This window comes from Trachypithecus francoisi, unplaced genomic scaffold (assembly GCF_009764315.1).
Source record: "Trachypithecus francoisi isolate TF-2019V2 unplaced genomic scaffold, Tfra_2.0 Lachesis_group5, whole genome shotgun sequence".
Lineage (NCBI taxonomy): Eukaryota > Metazoa > Chordata > Mammalia > Primates > Cercopithecidae > Trachypithecus > Trachypithecus francoisi.
The window spans coordinates 83023307-83045978 of NW_022681470.1; the positions used below are offsets into that span (position 1 = coordinate 83023307).

Below are 22672 nucleotides of genomic sequence, written 5' to 3' on the forward strand. Positions count from 1 at the left end.
TAACAGAGAAATGTGGCAATGTCACTGATACAGTATCCTATAAATGATGAAAATCAGATCAGGAGACTCTGTAATAGGAACTGCATGTCAGTCTTGCCTTCAATATTGAGTTTTGGTTAAAACACATTTCACTTAATGTCACATTTTAATTTTCACAATTAGCCACAGACTATTTAAAAACACAGGACTAAAAGACATATCGGTGTTATTATATACACAATACAATCCAGTTTAAACTTAGCAACGTGGTAATTATATTGTTTGCACACAGTTAAATTAAAGGTAATAATGGGGGGAGATCTGCTTTTTAACACATTATTTTACAACTTTAAAGATTCACCTTCACTTAGGTCAAATCAATACTTTCTCTGCAATTGGGTAAAGTATCCATTATTCTGCGTATGGACCTCAACATATTAAGTAGAAAGGTATACAACATTGGGTGGGTTTTCAAAATGAGCTAAAGAGAGTCCTAATAACACAAATATCAATAATCACTCATGGCTAGTTCAAAAGATAGCCCGGAAAAACCCCCAGGAGGAGGCAGAAAAATGAGGAGAAAAAGTTACTGATTACACACTTAATCTGCAGTGTTTAATTGTGGGATCTCGGAGAGAGAGGGAGGATTTACGAACAGCCACACAATAGGCTCACTACTGTAACTGTGACCTCTGGAACAATCCTAAAATATAACTTTAAGTGACTAATAAATACATTAGCCTTTTCTTTCCTTTTTTTTTTTTTTAAGAAATTTGCGACACATACTTCTTTGCCTACACCAGAAAGTACATACATTTTAAAATAATTCTCTTCATAGGTTAAAAAAAAGTATCATTAGTATTGAGGAGTCACATTAAAAATTCTGAGTCACAAAAAGTACATACACAGAGCTGAACACTTTATGTAAAATTGGAGCAATACTGTATATCATTTAATAACTATCTCTCATAAAATAACCTGGCTAGCAAGGTACACATGAGTCAGAAAGGTATATATGGGGTTTCTTTTCAAAGCTCAAGTAATTAAAAATAACTCTTTGGAACTTGGGTTTTTAAAACAGAAAGTTTCAGAAACAAGTGGAAATAAAAAGAATTTAGACAAGGATATATATCTATCTGTACACACAGATAGATACGTATCCTTAGGTATATATCTTATTATCTCTAATTTGGGGTGGCTAAGTGACATACCTGGTTTGTCCATGCAAACAATACATATATGTGCACACGTGTGCATATGAGAGTGAGAGTGAAAGAAAACAATCAATAAGCCTAAATTCACAATTCACTCTTAAGTCACAGATCTTTAACCTACTGAATAAAGGAGGCTGTCAATCAGAAATCAACCTATTAAAGCAAGTAATAGCTTACATCTGCCTCACAACATGCATACCTAAAATTAATTCAAGTTAAGCAAAAGTTCCCTTTGCTAAGGCACATTTACATTCCTCAAAACATATTAAGATGGACATAAATTTTTTCTTTAAACTCTAAATCAAAAATTTGCTCCCAAACAAAATAACTAAAAACAAAAATGTACAAACAAACAAAAACCCCTCTCATTTGTGTTGGAAAAGGTGGACAAGAATAGTTTTAAGAACCTAATTCTAACTAATTCTAATCCTCACTAACAAGGCAACTCAGAGCTGACCAAATCACCTACATGAACCACAACAAATATCACAACATAAAAACAATAGCTTGCTGTATATCCCAAATGTCACAAACCAGACTATGGCCTAAAAAAAACAAAAGTTATGGAAATGCGCAAGTAGCATGTACCACAGCTTGAAAAAGTAATGTAAACATAATGTTGCTTACCACAGAAAATACATCGCAAATTAGTGCTGTCCTGGGTAGCAGTAACCTTGCTCTGGGCTGCAACAGACACCTTGGTGTTAGAAGCTTCGAAGGACAACGGGGCCATCTGAAGAACTTCACATAAACTAAAAGGTGCTTTGAAATGTTCAAAATGTATTTATACATACGTCCTATCTAGATCCTCATTCTGGAAGCTCTGTAATTTAATAAAAACGCATCCTCTTTAACATAGGCTCTTAAAAAAAATTTATGCAATCTTTTTTTTGGTGGAAAAACCCTATAAGCAGCCATAGATCAAATGATGCATGTACAACTTAGTTATTTCCTAAGTTATATGGTCAAAGAGCGTAACCAACATTTTAGGGTTATATATCTTTAAAGTCAATGAAGATAAGGTAGAGGAAGTCAAGATCTATGGCCATTAATGTTAATTTCACAAGATCTATCCTCTCATTTAGGAGAATTGAATCTGAAAAAAATTTAGGCTTGGAAGTGCTTAAGATTAACTCATTCCTACTAGTTGGAAAAAGACCAAAGTTATTATAAACGGCCCACTGCAATAAAGAGTTTTATATTCACTGATACAAAATAAGAGTATCTTTGGTTTGCTAAAAATCAGCTATTCATTTTTTACCAAGCACAATTTACTATTTTTTCCTCAATATATATACATACTTGACAAAATGTCTTATTAAAAAGGTGTGGCCAGATCAAACAGCCATTTATTTAGGCTATTTACATTAAATTTTAGCTTAAGTGTCAATGAAGTAAATTCTTTTTAGGAGAAAAAACTCAATGAGAAGGTGATGATCTATGAAAAGGGGAAGGATTTATCTGAAATCAAAGTGACACTCAAAATTGGTATGAGAAAAACAAAACTTTTTTTTAACTATTACTTTAGTGACATCCAAAACTTTACATCAATAATTTTCTGTAAAATCTTAAAGAAATTCTTTTCAGCATGGGCAAGATTTTCTTTTTCCGTTGGTATTCACCAAGAAACAATGAGTGGTTAAATGCACTGGGGCTTAAGAAAGCCCATATAAAGGCAAACAAGACAGTGCTTTAGATCTCCTCTAAGACTGTATTATTTAAAACATACAACTCGTGCTAACTAAAAGTTTTAGAAAAATCAGAACCAAACCAATATAATTTAAATAACACACATCTAAAAATTGTAATGTCTTAAATAAGATAATTTTTCATCATTTTTAGAAATTAGATTTAACATAATCCAATTGTCTTGCTTTGAAAATATTACATACACTGTATTTTTTTTTTTTGCAAACACAAAATAAGATTGATAAATGTCACCTTTGCTAAGTACTTCCAACCACCCAATCTATTATTAACGTTGCATGCACAATATTTATTTACAGTAATGACATAAGATATAGAAAGACCACAGGCGTACATATAAAATGTCTACCAAGCTAATGAGATCATTCCACAGGAGATAAAAAATTTAGAATATTTTCAATCACTGTATTTTAAGTTTAAACTGTTTTTTAAAGATCTGTCTTACCGATGTTTGCAAATGGCTACTTCTATAAAACCTTTATTAAAGAAACATGCCTAGTCTTCAGGTTTTACCCTTCAGTTCCTTTATTCCATATTTAAAGAGGAAAAAAAACCCCATAAGGACAATTTTAAAAACTTACAAGAAAAACCTGAGAAATTATCTCTTCTTTGACAGCAAAGAAGCTGCCACATCCCATTACCAATCATGTTGGCAAAAAGTCATCTGACAAGTGTCAGAATGCAGGTGACCATTATTGCTGCGTAAGACAAAATATTTCCAATCAAGAATTCCCAGTCTTTCTCACAGTTTAAACTATTAACATTCTTGCACTTCGTATCTTTAAGCATCTTCTTTCCACTGACTTTAATTTCATACTATCATGTAAAATATTGATCTAAATTCTGATAGGTTGCTTAAATTCTACTGCAGTTTGCATTTCCTGAAGATACTAAATTATTCATTCCATTATATGCATAAGCCTAACAGAACTTCCTGCTTAATACTGATGCCATTAACTCTTTCTTCATTCAGTCAGGGGAGCAGAGCAAAATAAGGGAAAGAACACTTATTGTCCAGGTTGAGTAAATTCAGTAATACGATGTTTTCAACATAGTTTTTAACACTAGCACTGATGTTACACAGACCTTACATTTTACCTATGAAAGGACATTTCTCTTTAAGTTAGCCATATTAACTTTTTTTTTTTTTTTGCATGGCTGTCCCTTTATCGCTAATGCAGCTGTCAAACAGTCATCCTTCAGGCTTACCCCTGACTTTAACATACTTTACCATTAGATGTTTTGTATGAGCCGGGAAATGCAGAAATGGTTGGGTGAGTTACCAGTAGTGCAAAATGACAGGCTGTTTAGATTTGATTGGCATGACTGTATTTTGTTACTATATATAATTACTATAGTAAACTCTGCATTCATGATTTTTACAACCAGCAGTTTCTCCTATTAGCAATTAGTCCCAAGGCAATTGGTAATGGGGATATGACCCATCCTAGCATTGTTTCTTACGATTAAATGAGATAATGTTTGCTTAAAGACTGGCTTGAATCTGACTTGCATTCTCTGGAAGGCTGGTCAGCTGAGTGGGTGAGTGAGCACAACATCAGAATCTAAATTAGTGGTGTTCACACTTCAGACCATCAATAATGCCCCCAGGTATTTCTCACATGATTACAAAGTTCTATGCAATACATTTATGAGACAGTGAAAGCAAATGTGTTTATGTTTGCTGAAAGGTATCTAGAATAGAAGGGAGGCAGATAATGCAGTGGTACCGTTGCTGCATTAAAAAAAAAAAGTTACCACATTGCAGGGCACTGTGCTAGGAGGCATAAGGATTACAAACAGTAAATTTTATTCAAAGCAATGCATTTTTAAAGTGGCATTTTGAAACATTTGCAAAAATATTATTTCAAAGTTTTAAAATTTGATAAACTTTTATATATATCAGGAAATGGAGCATCGTACATATATAGCTATACATGAAAATGTACCATCATAAACATCTTCCCCTTTTTTTTTTTTTTTTTAACTCAACCTTAAGGCAAAACTGTATATATGATTGGGTTTTTTCCCATCCTTTATTTCTTGTAATCCTCTCTCAAATTGTGACTCAAATGCATTTTATTCCCTTCTAAACCAATATGAAAATGACTGCTAACAGTTGATAACTTGCTGACAAATTATTCATCTGCACTGGCAATAGTCTTAATACACTCCTCAGTCCACCATGTTTCGTAAGCCATTTATTTTTCGTTGTGAAATGAATGACCCTGCCTCTAGCTAAAGACACCTGAAGAGGCAACAAGAAGTTGAGGGGCCTATCATTTACCAATCCTATCATATCCTAATGCCTCCAAAGGCAAGAGTAACCTGTGTCCTCAGGTTCACTGCTCTGCTTCCTCTTCCTGAACACAGATCAAGACTTGCCCATCAAATGCCCTCCTACCATTTGTTACTAAGGGCATTATTAAGTATATGCTCAGAAAAACCACCACATTCTGGTAGAATGCTACTTTAACACAATTAGCTTCTATCAGAGTGTTTGTTGACTCTTTAATCCGTGCTCTTTTTTTTTTTTTTTTTTTTGAGACGGAGTCTCGCTCTGTCGCCCAGGCTGGAGTGCAGTGGCCGGATCTCAGCTCACTGCAAGCTCTGCCTCCCGGGTTCCCGCCATTCTCCTGCCTCAGCCTCCCGAGTAGCTGGGACTACAGGCGCCCGCCACCGCGCCCGGCTAGTTTTTTGTATTTTTTTAGTAGAGACGGGGTTTCACCGTATTAGACAGGATGGTCTCAATCTCCTGACCTCGTGATCCACCCGTCTCGGCCTCCCAAAGTGCTGGGATTACAGGCTTGAGCCACCGCGCCCGGCCTAATCCGTGCTCTTATCTATTCACTTACACAAACCAGAAATCCACTACCTTTTCTTTTACTCCTATTTAACCAATTTTCAAGTCCTGTTAATGCAACCTCCTAATTTCTCTCTCCAAACTATCTCCATTGCCACTGTTCTTGTTCCATGATCCCTTGCTTAGTCATGTTCAGGGTGGGGCAACTTGTATCCCAGAAGCTTAACATACATCAGTTGGGGCAGGGAAGAAAATAGTAGCACTTCATTAATTTTTCTCATCCATTTTACTGTTTTTGAAAGTCTTACAATGTACTCAACATGTCAACAACAAAGTACATACATATAAATGATAAACACACATTTACCAGGGGATAAGCTCAAAAACTGAGAGACCACCGACCTAGACAATTACATTAGCATCATCTTATTAAGTTGTCCATTCCAATCTTGGTATCTGTCCCCCTCCCCACAGTAGCCAGTGATGCTTTAATAATTAACCAGATCAAATCATTGCTCTTAGTAAAAACTCTTCAACTGCTGCCCACTGCTCTTAAGATAAACACCAAAATCCAGTGCTTGTCCCCCATGTGATTGCCACATATCTCACTGAATTCCTACTCTATTGCTCTCTAGGCTCTAGGTACACTGGTCTCTCAATTTCTCAAACATGCTGCATCACCACTCTTCTGCAGAGCCTTTCTGACACATGCTGTGCCTTCTACTTCTGTTATTCTTTTCTTGGTCAACTGGTATGCCCCTTTTTGTACCAACTAGAACTTTCTGGCAGTCAACACTCAGAGTTACTATTAGCCCTCAGAAAACTAAAATAATTAGTTCTTCTTTCACTAGGAATCTCACTTCCTACTTCAGGTTTTATTGTACATGTTTTTTTCTGATTGGCCACTTCAAGAGATTTGAAAAGAGAGAAGCATAAATATAAAATTAGATAATATCCAATTTCCTAAGAAATATGAGGAATCTGTCTAAAGACACTCAGGAGAAAAATTTTAGAACGATATTTTAGAAATTTAGAACGAAATTTTAGAACTTATATTTGGGTACAAAAGAAAGAGGGTTTGTTTTGGTTTCTTTCACTCTGGATGCAAGTGGGCAACAGAGAGAAAATAAACCTGGAATAGCCTAAAAGGTTGAAGTTTCAGGGGAAAATGATAAAGGCGCCCAATTCCATAGGTAAAAGTGGGGATGTTCAAGGTAAGAGAATACCTCACATCATTTTAAGGAAACACAATTTCACTCTCTCATATACATGTAAAAAACTGAACCTCCTTTAACCAAGATAGGGGTTTTTATTCTTTAAAAGTATTTTAAAAGACTTTCAAAGACCATGTCTGTTTTCTCCCACTTTTACAGGAGAAAAATAGAATTAAGAGAAATAACAAAGGCACCAGATTTCTGATAAGTAAACTAACATACTTAAGGGTGGGAAAAAATAAAGGCGGCAGAGGTAGGGCAATTTTGGGCAAGAAAACTGAGCCTGGACCAAGAGAATAAACCTCAGACATTTCCACAATTTGGTCAAGAACTCATCCCTATTTACATTCAATCTGGCACTGAAAATGCTACACAGTTCTCCTTTACATAATTTACCAAGTTTTAAAATGTTTATTAAAAAGAAAACAACTAAAGAATCTGAGGAAGGCTTCTTGCTTTGATTTTAATCACTTTAAAAATTCTTAAGATTGGCCGGGCGCGGTGGCTCAAGCCTGTAATCCCAGCACTTTGGGAGGCCGAGACGGGCGGATCACGAGGTCAGGAGATCGAGACCATCCTGGCTAACACGGTGAAACCCCGTCTCTACTAAAAACTACAAAAAACTAGCCGGGCGACGTGGCGGCGCCTATAGTCCCAGCTACCCGGGAGGCTGAGACAGGAGAATGGCATGAACCCGGGAGGCGGAGCTTGCAGTGAGCTGAGATCCGGCCACAGCACTCCAGCCTGGGTGACAGAGCGAGACTCCATCTCAAAAAAAAAAAAAAACTTAAGATTTAGCCATTACTTTTCACTATACACCACACTCAATTAAAATGAGCCAATAACTAAAACTAAGAAAGCATGCCTAGATACATGAATACATGCTTTTTAACTAAGATTTGCTTTTCAAAATGCCACGCATGATAAATGCTACAAGATGTATGAGCCCTGAAAACAGTACACTAACTGAAAGCCAGTCACAAAAAAACTCACATATTTTATGATTCCATTTATATCAAACATCCAGAACTGGCAAATCTTCAGTGATAGAAATTATATTAGTAGTTGCCAGATGCTGGGAGGTATGGAGGAATTGGGGGTAAAGGGACAATGACTTAAGGGTAGAGGGTTTCTTTCTGCTGTGATTAAAAATGTTCTAAAATTGGCCAGGCACGGTGGCTCAGGCCTGTAATCCCAGCACTTTGGGAGGCCAACGCGTGCCGATCACGACGTCAGGAGATCGAGAGCATCCTGGCTAACATGGTGAAACCCCATCTCTACTAAAAATACAAAAAGTAGCCAGGTGTGGTGGCGGGCACCTGTAGTCCCAGCTACTCAGGAGGCTGAGGCAGGAGAATCGCTTGAACCCGGGAGCCAGAGGTTGCAGTGAGCTGAGATAGCGCCACTGCACTCCAGCCTGGGCGACAGAGTGAGACTCAGTCTCAAAAAAACATAAAATGTTCTAAAATTGTGGCAAAGGTTGCACAACCCTGTGAATATACTAAAACCACTGAATGGTACCCTTTAAATGGGTAAACCGTATGGTATGTGAAGTAAAGCTCAATAAAGCTGTTACGGAAAATAACAAGTGCCATGCTGTGCATCTGTTCTTCATCTCACAATTGTTTATAACACAAAGTTCAAAAATATCCCAATGCCTACTGCTTTTTCCATTTTGAAAAATATTAAAAGGTGATTGGTGGAATTTTCGGTATTTTTATTTTCTTCTTCATGCTTTTCTATACTGCTTAAATTTTTATAAATAGCACATGACTTTATCATCAGAAAAAAAGAACTTATTCTCATTTGAAAAACAAAATGCTATGGAAATTACAGTTCTGTTAACAAGAGTGGTACTAGATGAATGGAGCTCTAACTGGCTCTAGTTTGTTTTTTGTTTTGAGGCAGGGTCTTACTTCAATTGCCCAGACTGAAGTACAGTGTTAAGTGAGTTCCAGTGCAGTGGAACCTCAAACTCCCAGGCTTAAGTGACCCTCCCACCTCAGTCTCTTGAGTAGCTGGGACTATAGGTGCATGCCACCACAACCAGCTAATTTTTTAATTTTTTTGAAGAGACAAGGCCTCACTATGTTGCCCAAGCTGGTCTTAAAATCTTGGCCTCAAGTGATCCTTTCACCTTGGCCTCCCGAACTGCTGGAATTACAGGCATGAGTCACTGCGCCTGGCCTAGCTCTAGTTTCTAACAAGAGAACTGGACATAAAGAATGAAGTGACTCTATGAATAATGCCAACATGACCCCAAATGTTTAGAAAGACTGCAAAGCCAGGACCTGAATACCCTTTCCAAACACCAGAGCTGGTTGAGAGAAGGCATACAGTGGCTGTTCTGCCACCACACTACTTTCCAGGAGGAGGAATTAAACCCAAAGGCATTTTTTAGGTCATGACTCTCTCAGGACATATCCATTCAGGATGGTTCATCAAAAACCAGGACTGTCCTAGTTAAACAAAGACAGCTGTCTCCTTTTCCATGGGAATCATATTGCCCTTGCCCTTCTCTACCTCTCTGCACAATAATTCCTGGTATTTCAACAAGCTGCTTACCAAGAAGCAATCTCTATCTAAAACAACACAGGACAGCTAATATTTAAATGACAAAATTGTCCACATTTACTTTTTGAAATTCAAAAATATGTAAAATTCTATTAAAATAGTTTGGTTGAATACATAAAAATTAAATAAACTGGGTTTGTCTCACATGGGATTTACTAAATAGAATTAAAGATGGCTAGGAGCGGTGGCTCATGTCTGTAATCCCAACATTTTGGGAGACTGAGGCAGGACATTGAGGCCAGGAGTTCAAGTGCAGCCTGAGCAACGTAGCGAGGCCTCATCGCTACAAAAAATTTAAAAATTAGCTGGGTGCGGTGGTATGCACCTGTAGTCCCAGCTACTTAGCAGGTTGAGGCAGAAGGATCCTTTAAGCCCAGGAATTCGAGGTTACAGTGAGTTATGATTGCACCACTGCACTCCAGATTGGGCAACAAAGCAAGACTCTCTCTTAAAAAAAAAAAATTCTGTAATTTATTCAAGGTTGACAGGAAGCCACGGCAGGGTTATCAGAGAATACTACAATAGCTATGCAAAACCCACTCTACCATCTTCCTAGCAATAGAAGGCCAATTCCATTAGTTATCTGCAAAAGAGACTGGAAACGCATTTCCTAGGCACCCATATCATTTATCCAGTCTTCAAAGTGGGACTGATTTCAAGGCTTGAGGAAAACTTTAAATCAATAGGAAACCAGTGACTATTTCTGAAGAAAAAGTAATTCTCTGTTACAATATTACCACAGCAAAGAGCAGGATAGTGTTTGCAAAATAAACTCCTTCATAAAAAATGTATTTCTTCCTACATGAATGACAATGTCATAACCAAATACCCTTGAAATTTTCCAGAAAACAGAAGTCATTTGTTTTCTCATGTGAATCATTTCAGAAATGACAAAAGCTCACAGAAATATCAGGTCTACCTTGTAAGAATTATTTTTGGTACCTTTACATGAGTAGCATTCTATATTTGTTTCCTAACTACCATTCTGCACCATTCGTAGTACTTACACTGCCTTGTGGATATTTTTGACCATGACTTATCCTCTCTACACAATTAACAGCCCCATTAAGACCAAAAATTTTGAATTATTTGTTTCTCTCATATCATGTAACATAGTACCTTAACAGGAGTACAAATAATTCCAGTTAACTACAGCATTTCTTCTCTTAGATTACAACAGCATCTACCTCTTAGCAATTCATGTATTAATGAAATAATGCCACAATATTTTTCATATATGAAATACCAACTGACTTCAAAGATACTGCTATTTAACACCATCTTCAAAAGATTCTTTAGAATTTTTCTACCTTGCCTAGATTATGAAAGCAGGAATGCCCAATGTTAACTGAGAGGCAATGCCCCAAAATATGCACATGGGAAACCTGACAGGGCACTATCACGCTTCCAAATGCACAAAAGCACAGCCAAGATTAAGCTGTAAAAATCGTGGAACAGGTTTGGCTGCTGCTATGTGTTGTGAATGGTCTCATCAGACTGGAAGTGGTTCCTGCAATTCATCTCTTATCATCAATGGAAAACAAGACAGACTATTAAAGCCTCTCTTTATTTTTGTTTTAGGAGGAAAATGTTCCACACAGAGGTATCAAAATTTTTGACTATTTAACATCCAGCAAAATGCTTCTTCAATTTATGAGCAATAAAGGATAAAAATTCATGAATAAAGATAAAGTAATTACATGTAAATTACTATCCTCATGTAGGAAAGCATGCAAATAACCAGAGATGACATCCTCAGGTCATTGTAGCACCATTGAATAAAGATCAAGCCTATTGTAAAATAAGCCTAGAAGAACTGAAGTCACTAGCTGGACATGCATCAGACATTAGATCATAAGGTGCCTAACTGCCAGAGACACAAGGACGCAAAGAAAAGGGAATGAAAGGCAGACAGAATATAGTGTCTGTATGACAACAAACTCCAGGCTAAAATAACTTTCTATAATACATGAAACCCATATTTATCACAAAAATAGTATCTGCCTCTTTTTAGCCATTTAATCATTCCCACCTTGAAGCAGGACAAGATATCTTAAGTTCCACAACGTAAGACTAAATGCTGTGCTCATGAAAAATGAGGCTTCAGGTATGATTAAGCTAAAGCAGCTTTCCCAGACAGTTAGTGAACAAGAACTTAAAGGTCACAGAAGTTAATATATTAAAATGCATTTATTGTAATTTAGTATAAACAATTTACAAATCCACATATATGAATATGTAATTCATATATAATTATGAAAAATCACAAAAAAATCACAAAAAGAAAAATCACAAATGTACTAAGAGCTAGAAACAGCTAGTAACAGCTAGTAACAACAGTTAGTGCTATTAAATAGATGGTGGTTACAAAGGTAATTGCTGTGCAATTTTTATATATTAAGCATCAAAAAGACCATCAGATCTACATTTTCCCTTTCGTTGACAGATGATGAGAGGAATTAGGAATAATTTTTGCCACTTCTGTGACTTGTAAAGTCCCACTTCTGGCCAGCCCTCCATGATGTCTTCATGGGGGAGGAGAGAAGATGAAATACAGAAAGGAAAAAGACAGGAAGAAAGAGTTCTCTGTTACAGTCAAAGCTAGGCATGTCCACCGACACTGAAGGGACAGAAAATATGGAATAATCAAGCCTATCTGACAGACAACCTCTAAGATTTCTTTGCTTTGCTAGGCTGTTTGGAAAAGATAAAAAGACTATAAAAATTCCATTCTTAGTCAATAGCTGTCCCTGCTAAGTTGTGACAGTAGTTTTCAAAGGTCTTATTCCTAGGATCCACTTATACTCCTAACAATTATTAAAGACACTAAAGAGCTTTTGCTTATGTGGGTTGTATCTATCATTATTTACTATATTAAATAACTAAACTACATGTTTCAACTTTTAGGAATTCAGTTTTAAAATAACTAAAAAGCAGTTACATAAAAAAATAACATTTTAATGAAAAATAATTATTTCCCAGAACAAAAAATTTTAAGTGATTAGAATGCCATGGTTTTACAAATCTCTTTAGCATTTAATACTAAATATTAAATAATAATCCAGACAGCTAGATTATTTCATTTGCTTTTGTATTCAGTATGCTGTGGCATGCTGTTCTGGCTGAAGTATAATGAAGACGATCTCTTGAAAGGGTCCAGAGGGGGACCCTCAAGAGTTGCCATGGACCACACTTTTTGAATCCCTGAGTTAAGAGGTTTAAATTCAAGATTCCCAATTTTACACCTGATTTAACCCAAAGGAATTTAAAACATGGAGAACCACCAAGTACATAATAATCTAGGCCTTATTAGCTCTAATGATTAGGACATCTGTAAACGTTCTTTTTTTTTTTTTTAAAGACACAGGGCCTCACTGTAGCCCAGGCTGGAGTGCAGTGGCACAATCATAGCTCACTGTAACCTCAAACTCCCAGGCTCAAGTGATCCTCCTGCCTCAGCCTCCCAAGAAGCTAGGGCTATAGGTGTATGCCATCATGTCCACCTATTTTTTTTTTTTTTTTTTTGACAGAGTCTCGCTCTGTCGCCCAGGCTGGAGTGCAGTGGCGCAATCTCAGCTCACTGCAAGCTCTGCCTCCTGGGTTCACCCATTCTGCTGCCTCAGCCTCCCGAGTAGCTGGGACCACCACGCCCGGCCACCATGCCCGGCTAATTTTTTTTATATTTTTATTTTTTAGTAGAGACGGAGTTTCACCATGTTAGCCAGGATGGTCTCGATCTTCTGACCTCATGATCCACCCGCCTCGGCCTCCCAAAGTGCTGGGATTACAGGAGTGAGCCACTGCACCCGGTCATAATTTTTAATATATATATTTTTAAAGACAGGATCTCACTATGTTGCCCAGGTTGGTCTGAAACTCCTGGCCTCAAGAGATCTTTCCAAAGCACTGAGGTTACAGGCCTGAGCCACCATGCCTGACCCTAGTGAGAAGAGAATCAGCCTGGCCTGAGGTCTGTAAACTTGAAGAGGATAAGCTACTACCAAATATTCACTCAAACTTTCCTTTTAGTGACTATGAATTATTAGATATAATTTCAAGCATTAATCAACACAAATATTAGAAGATAAAGCTATAGTCATTTTCTGGTCCCAATGCCAACCCAGAACTTCAAGGTTGTTCTTGTATGTAAATGGAGGATCAGAAAACAGAAGCATAAAGGGAGGGCAAGGAAAGAGAACAGAAGAGAAATATCCTTCCAAGAGAGTCTAGCCCTAACACATCCACGGTAGGTAAAGAATACCTAAATATAGTCCTTGGGGGAACTGATACTAGTTACTCAAACAATTTTCCTTAGAGCTTAACTGTCTCACAATCCTAGTTGAGAAAGGCTAAGGAAGGGGCTGAAAATTGAGGCTTTGAGGTGTAACAGGTAGGGTATAGGATCTAGAGGCCTAATTCAGTAGCTCCCAACCTTTTCAACAGCTAGAAACCCTTTTATACTGTAATTAACCCCCTTGAACTCAATATTTAGAGTGAATCTGCCCAAAGAAAGTATATTTACCATTAATCTTAAGAATTCTTTCTTTTGTCACATTGTGAACTATTTAAAGCCAGAATTGTGTCTATGTACCTTTCTTTCTAAAACTTGGACTGAGGCTCACAGAAAAACTCAAGCTGAATTACATTTTCATTTTTACCTGTTTCTCCCAAAGTAATGATTTTCTTCATATAGTAGAAATAATTTTAGGTGTCACACACATTACATTCAAACATATATGATACTCTCCTGGAGGCCTTTTTTTTTTTTTTTTTTTTAAGATGGACTCTCTCTCTGCCACCCAGGCTAGAGTACAGTGGTGCGATCTCGGCTCACTGTAACTTCCACCTCCTGGATTCAAACGATTCTGCTGCCTCAGCCTCCTGAGTAGCTGGGATTACAGGCATTCACCACCATGCCCAGCTAATTTTCTTATTTTTAGTAGAGACGGGTTTCACCATGTTGGTCAGGCTGGTCTGGAGCTCCTGACCTCGTGATCCACCCGCCTCAGCCTCCCAAAATGCTAGGATTACAGACGTGAGCCATTGGACCTGGCCGAGACCTCTATTATTAACATATGAGAATGGGTAGCCAGAATTCTTTTTTTTTTTTTTTTTTTTTTTTTTTGAGATGGAGTCTCGCTCTATGGCCGGGGCTGGAGTGCAGTGGCCGGACCTCAGCTCACTGCAAGCTCCGCCTCCCGGGTTCCCGCCATTCTCCTGCCTCAGCCTCCGGAGTAGCTGGGACCACAGGCGCCCGCCACCTCGCCGGGCTAGATTTTTGTATTTTTTTTAGTAGAGACGGGGTTTCACCGTGTTCACCAGGATGGTCTCGATCTCCTGACCTCGTGATCCGCCCGTCTCGGCCTCCCAAAGTGCTGGGATTACAGGCTTGAGCCACCGCGCCCAGCCCAGAATTCTTTCTTAATGAAAAAGTTACGTAAGTGAAGTACAATCAGAACCACATTGGTTTCCTGTTTAAATTCACCTCATTCTACCACTGTTTGAATTTTCTTCTCTATTTCTGCCTCTACTCAGGAACTGAATACTTAACTTACAGCCTCCAGCAGCTCCCTTTTCAAACCACAGCTAGCTTTCTGGAGTACAGCTTTGCTCACATTATCACTCTTGCTTGACAACTTACACTGAATCTCTATCACCCAAAGGCCCTTCTTGATCACCTACCTTTCTGAATTTATTCCCACCAGGCCAAAGAATTCCCTGCTCTACAAACACAGCTCATTCTTCCCACTTTTTGTACATGTATGCTATTCCTCAGGCCTGATATGGCTTTCCCCCTTGTCTTCCCATGCCTATAGTATGCCCAACTTTCAAAATCCAAACCTGAAAGTCAGCTCGTCACTAACATGTTCCCAGCTGCTCCAGTGAAAAGAAAGCTCATCCCCTTCACACACCCAATACAGTATGTTATCTGTCCTTAGACAGGGTTTCTCTTGTATGTTACGGTTGTGTCTTATCTCCCCTGTGAGAGGAGAAAGATGATCCATGAGGACAAGACTTGTGTCTAGTTTGCCCTGGCATACAGATGCACTCAAATGATGGATGAATTAATTTTTCTACAGGAAAAAAAAAAAAAACACCCAAAAGATGTCTTTACTGGACAGTTAAGATAAAGCAGATGTTGGAGAAAATTTGAAAGTCTACCTTTTTTTTTTCCCCTCTAAGTTAATCCACATAGAATTTTCATTTTTTTTTTTGGACATTAGCATTCAAAATAACATTTTATAGTTTAATACTATGCTGTTGCCTTGTTTAATTCCCATGATATCCTGACATAAATATTCTCATGATTCACATTTTATAAATTAGGAAATAGCTTTAGAGAAGGCAACCTGCCACCGGAGGGAGAGACAGAAGAACTAGAGTCTTTTGACTCTAAACTCAAGTTCTTTCTACTAAATCACAATAAAGTAACATTTTACTTAAAAACACAAAACTAAAAGTAAATTCAAGTTTTCTCTTTCCTAATTTCTCATTCTAAACTAACTTCCCTCAAAGGTGTTTTTAAAAATGCTTCGAAGATCTTAAATTGAAGGCCAGACAAACTCAATAAAAAGAAATGGCCTAAAGGCTCGAAAACCCAATCCTCTTTGTGCCTCCCTGTCTAGGTTTTGGACAACCTGGGGAAATCCCATCTCTCCAGGTCAATCTTCCTAATTGGAAACTGTGAGTAACAACAGACATATTAACCTCACATTACTGTGATTCACAAAAGGGGACAACTGTGAGAGGTAAGTATGAGAATAAAGGAGAGCAGGCAGACATACAAAAAGACGGTCTCCATCTACCCAATCCCCAAACCTGTTAGTCATTTAATACTTAATGAACAGATTTTTTTTTTTTTTTTTTTTGAGACAGAGTTTTTGCTCTTGTCACCCACGCTGGAGTGCAGTAGTGCGATCTCAGCTCACTGCAACCTCCACCTCCCGTGTTCAAGCAATTCTCCTGCCTCAGCCTCCCGAGTAACTGGGACTACAGGCGCCCGCCACCATGCCCAGCTAATTTTTGTGTTTTTAATAGAGATGGGGTTTCACCATATTGGCCAGGCTGGTCTCGAACTCCTGGTCTCAGGTGATCCGCCCACCTTGGCCTCCGATAGTGCTGGGATTACAGGCGTGAGCCTGCCAAACCCGGCCGAACAGATAGATTTTATAGGGTTCAAAATGTCATACCCGGCCATACAGATAGGTTTTATCGGGTTCAAAATGTTAATTCTCCAATAAGATTAGTTGTTTCGCAAAGCTAAACTAAAAAAACTTTGTCCAAGATTATCTTTGGGATTCTTTTCAGGTCCAAATTTTTAAGATTTCATGAAAGCATTAATAAAGAACCCCAAATGCAGTATATCCAGAACCAAATGTGTTATCTACAGCACAGTATTTCCTCTTCCACCCTCTTCCACTCTGTCTCTGGTTAACAGTACCATCTTTACCGGGGTCCCAAACTGACACACCTGGTCATCATTTTAAAACACTGTCCTCTCCTTCCTGGCCTGCCCATTACATCTTACTGACAAAGAGAAAAGAGGTTGAATTCTAAGATCTCGGTACAAAAGCCACTAATGCCACTATCTAGCTGTGGGTCCTTGCACCACTACAGTGACCTTCTGTAAGTGCCAATCTCATTTCTAAAACAAGGATAATACCACCAACCTTGTAGGGTTGTTATAAAGATGATTGGTTATGTATATGCCAGATTAAGACCAGGCATACAGAAGGTGACCAATAAATAGATCGCTATTCCTGCCTCAGAATGGCTTTAATTTCTATGTGAGGACAAAGGTAGAAAACTAGTACACTGCCATGGCAGGTACAGCCAGCACTAAATGAAAGCTGGTCACCTCCTCTTCATTCTGCTCCTCTCCTCTACTTTGTCAGTTCAGGCCTCATCTTTCTCACCGTTATTATCACAAGTGTCCTGAATTGATCTTCATGCATGTAACTTGCATGCTCACCACACTTGTCCTAAAGCACAAACTTGATCATATCAATCCTTTATTTAGCTTCCTTCGATGACTCTTCACCACCTCCATGATAAAATGCATACTCATCAGCACCAAGCCCTTCCCAACCTTCTCTCTTGGGATGCCCTACTCCTGACCCCCACCACATAAATTCTCATGTCCAAGCCACATCATAGTGTATTTGTTATTTCCCAATCGCTCCATGCTGTCATGCTTCCAAACCTATCTAGAATGTTCTATCACTGATGAGCCCTCTCCATTCTTAAAAACATAGCTGAAACATCACCTTCTCTTCAAAGCTTTCCCTCACCCAAGAATTTTCTTTGGTATTCCTAAGGCCTTTCTTCACACTACATTTGCAAGCCGTATCCTAATTTTGCTGGCCTTGTTTCTGGCAGCTCTAGCCCGACTGTGACATCAGGCAAGGGACAGGCTTTATCTATCATTTTCGTATTATTCCCAGTGCCTAACACAGTTTGTAAAAAATACATTTTATTGAAAATATTTTTGTGATAAGTTTAATATTGTTTGCATTAATATCAACAATCTGGAAGACTAAAAAACAAAACTGTCACTATAAAGTATTTCTAGAAACTATTGAGATTTTTAAAAATCCTATTAATTCCAAACATAAAGAGATTTTTAAATGCTGTGATAAAACTCATACAAATGCACATATTGGAAGGTACGTCAGGCCAAATTATCATTAAAAAATGAAATCTCAGTATTATAAAACCTGAAGAAAATTTCAACTATAAGGAAGGTATGACTTTTGACTATGTTCTCATGTTCAATAGATTAAAAAATAAAACCCAGCAAAAGTAGTCTTTTAGATACTGGTAAAATACTTATTTTGGGGTGTTCTTTTTGAAAAGGCATGCTTCATCTTGGCTGAGAACAAAAGCAGTGGGATTATCTTACTGGTTATGCATATAATTTTCTTTTTTTTTTGGATTTAAAAAATTATTTCCTATTTTCAAATGATTTAAACCTTTTACTTTAAAATAAAACAGTTGGGCAAATTTGCCTCCACCAATTATCACAAAAATTAACTTTGTAGCTTATATAATCCATAACTATTACCTACAAAAATCTATAAATAATAGACAAATCAAAAATATCACTTTAGGTAATACACCCATTTAAAATTGAATCCATTTCCATGGAGAAAGGAAAAAATACACAGTAGCATTTGGTATAAAAGGAAGAGCACTAATTCAGCTCTTTTTCAAAAATGTTAGAACATGTGATTTGTGTTTTTTTAACTTCCAAATATAACTCACTGTATTTAGCACCTTCTGTACTTTCCAGTATATTAGATAATTGCATACCAAGTTAAAAACAAAATAAAGGAAAACATTTCTACCACCCACCATTTTCATTAAAAAAATGGAAGTATTATACAAACACACAAAGCACCTCATAAAGGTTGGTATGACTAGCCCCCCAGAAAACTGTTTTTTATAAATTTTAAAAATTGGAGGATTTAGGGGACATGGGAGAAGAGGAAATGAGAATTATGTGATTATTGGTTTTAACACAAAACATGAGCTAGTAATTTTCAAATTCAGTTCTAGAGAACTATGGAGGTATCTCAGAGGTTGCAGATCCTGAACCCCACATCAATTAGAGAAGCTCCATATTTTTTGTCCATTTATAGACTGAACTACCAAATATCTCATTTGCACAAAAATCTCCATAACTTTTAAAAGTCTGAAAAATCACTGAGAAGGATTAGCCGATGACAACCATGGATAATATTGATATTAGCACCTAATAAATAAAAATACAAACAGAAATGTTTCATATGGAAAAATGTTTTACAAAGTGGTAAAAACATTAAGAAACAGGCAAGACTAATATTTGTAGTTACTTTATCAATAAGTTTGTTTTGCTTCTCATCAGTTTTATCAGGCTACAGTTTGTAAAGGGAAGGGACATGTAAGTTAGGCTTTTTCAACTTGCTTTTGGAAGAAAGACAGTAGATGATTTCAGCAGTGAACTGGCTGTGAACCCAAAGCAAAGATTTTTGGCAGGGTATGACCAAGCTCAGAGGCGACACTAGTGGGTATGTTTGTTTAGATAAAGGGGAGGTGGCCCATATAATGTTGGGGCAGGGTACATACCTTTTCTACATTGGAGAATCTGCGTAAGAAATGATATCTATTCCCAAGAACACTCCCAATTCTTAACATCTTTCTCTCTCCTATGCTTCTACTTCCACCCTAATTAAGGCCATCAAAAATAAGAAATAGTACTTAACTACAGTAATTTATGAAAAGTCATTTTCTAAGTAAATCAGACTATTTAGAACTCAGCCACTCTATATGCTTTGTTTTCCATGATGAAAAAACTACGGAACTAAAAGCTTCCTTGCCAGTGACCTGATCCACAATACCAGGAGGAAGCTGTGACGGACTCATTTCTTCCATTATCTCTCTTTCCTCAGCCCCTAGTATGAGTGGTTGAGATTGTGACTGAGAAGAGAATAAAGTATCAAAATCATCTAACAAAAATCCTATTTTTTTCCCACACTAAAATGCTTGTGTAGCTTGTGAAATGATGGTCGATTTTCCTATTTGCCAAACTTTCTATAATGTGGAAGGAACATTGTTTCTTAAAGCTTATTACTTTACAATAGAGAATGTAATTGCGTCTCTCCACATTGATTCATTAATTTGAAAAGATCAAGATAAAAAAAAAAAAAGGCTGTGCACGGTGGCTCACACCTGTAATCCCAGCACTTTGGGAGGCCAAGGTGGGCAGATCACTTGAGGTCATAAGTTTGAAACCAGCCTGGCCAATATGGTGAAACGTCATCTCTATTAAAAATACAAAAAGTAGCTGGGCGCGGTGGTGAGTGCCTGCAATCCCGGCTACTTGGGAGGTTAAGGAGGGAGAATCACTTGAACCCGGGAGGCAGAGGTTGCAGTGAGCCAAGATCGCGCCACTGCACTCCAGCCTGGGCAACAGAGCTAGGCTCTTGTCTCAAAATAAACAAAACAAAACAAAAAAAATCAGAAAAACAAAACACAACACATTAACTGGCATTTGCATTTTGAAACCAAACCATATGACTACTCATTTATAATCCTTTCCATTTGGCTAAAAACTAAAAATCAAAAGTCAATGACAATAATAATAATAATAATGTTAACTACTTTTAAAAAAGGAACATTTAGTTCCTAACATAAGTTCCTAATATCAGTATCATTTAGTTCCTAATATCAATGGATACTCTTTTGAAAGTTCAGAAATAAAAACAATGCTAGTTTGTTCTAAAACACGGGAAATTCAAATGTTATACATCTACTCTCCAAACTTTGGTACCTTAATTATTTATCATGCAACTGACCCATCCAACAAGATATTAAGAATCACAATTCTAGTTTCTTCCCTATGGTAAAACTACGGTAAATGAAAAGCAATTCTATACCTATGATAGCATGCCAATAAAATACTGACACCTGCAAGAGAAGTACAGAGACTCAGAGAAATGACCTACATACAAGACTGTACAGACTTTCCTATGCTATTTTCTGGACTTAAAGACAAACCGGGCCAAGTTCTAGTGGTTGTTTTTCTCAAACTAGACACAATATGCAAACTATGTATAAGTTATGTATTGATATTAATTTCCTCAAAAGAAGATCTGATACAAAACATCTAAAGCCATAACAACTTTAAGTTTTTGCAAGATCCCAAAATGTCTTCTTGCTCTGAAACTAGTATTTGACAGACTAACACATGAGCTAGATGCTTGAATCCTTTTTAGTATAAGGCAACATATAAATTTTTAATGTATTTATAACAGATTTTGATATTCTGTACTTTCAACAAAGTATCAAATTTTCATCTGACTGCAACTCCTTCCTCTTAAAATATATATTGATTACAGCACATTTATATCATTGAAGTCATTACTAAATATACAATATAAGCAAGAGTAATCATATTTGTGTTTTTATACGTAACAATTATTTTCTGATTATAAAATCTATCTCTTCAAAGAAATAACCACACACTGGTACATTTTTCTATTGTTTTAAACCAAGACAAAACTAAGCTTGTCCTTGACATATATACAGTTTTTAAAAACTGGGATTTTTTAAAAAAGTGATTTCTACATATCTTTCTAACCAATATGCACTATCAGAGGAGATGCAATTCATGACTTGTACCACCTGAGGGCACTCCTAAAATCTTTTAAAAACCAAGAATCACATTTTTACCTACTAGGAAAAAGACCCAGTCCTACTTCAAGTTCATGGTTTGAAAAACAACTTTGAGAAAACATGTATTTCTTTACACAAAGATGATAAATAAGCATAATTCCTATCCACTGCATATTCTGTGGGCTTCATGTACTCTCAACAAAAGTGTTTCAAAAGCAGGATGAAACACATCTAAATACTTCAAATAAAAGGGTTACAAATTAAAGAGAACTAAACTCACAGGATTGTCTTTCTAGATTACACATTTATCATCAGTAAAAAGTTGATATTTCTATAGAAAATAAAAATTCAAGAACTACTTCAAATATATACAAGATCTAAAAGTTAACAAAAAGATTTGCTTTTTAACATAGACACGGCACTTCAGATTAAGAATACAAGTAAACCTTCAGTTTTGCTTTGTCTCTGGAAAAAGAAAGAAAATACAAGTAAACCATGGGCACCTTACCTGTTTCCTGTGAATTTAACACTTCTAAGGCATGCATCATGGCACTTGCGAAGACATTGGCATCCTCTTTGCTGCCAAAGTTGAGACCATACACCTGTCTAGCATCTCGCCACTGGTGGAAGGTCTGTGTAGCTTGATTGTACTTCAGTCCTTTAGGAATGGCACAATTTATCACGACCTAAAAAATAACAAGTCTTTATAAAGTCAAACCAATAACTGGCAAAGTCAAGGATGTCAACAAATGCTGACTATATATATTCATTCAAATGTGTTCCTAACAGACCTTGGCAAAAATGATTTAAACAATTATCTAGGGTAAAATCTACAGAAATATCAGTCTGATAGAAGTTAAGCTTTTTGCTGATTACAAAGGTCTGCCATAAAACAGTAAATCAGCAAAACAAAACAAAACAAAATCTATTTTCCTCATTAAATATATTTTAACTTGTTTGCTGAAGTTTTACAAATACAAAAAAGTATACACAACATAAAAGTGTATCTCTGTGAATGTTCACAT

General features: G+C 37.0%; 1 protein-coding gene across 8 annotated transcripts in view; it reads right to left on the reverse strand.

The window, feature by feature from the left end:
- Positions 1-22672, reverse strand: part of ENAH (ENAH actin regulator) — a 159285-nt gene that overhangs the window by 38876 nt on the left and 97737 nt on the right. For 4 of the 8 annotated variants that reach the window (XM_033195235.1, XM_033195234.1, XM_033195232.1 and 1 more), the window contains exons 3-4: positions 22156-22333; positions 1821-1877 (exon numbers count right to left, since the gene is read on the reverse strand). In XM_033195235.1, the coding sequence (XP_033051126.1) occupies positions 1821-1877; positions 22156-22333 (235 nt within the window). The remainder of the gene's footprint in view (positions 1-1820; positions 1878-22155; positions 22334-22672) is intronic. The other 4 variants (XM_033195237.1, XM_033195236.1, XM_033195233.1 and 1 more) reach the window with 1 other exon arrangement.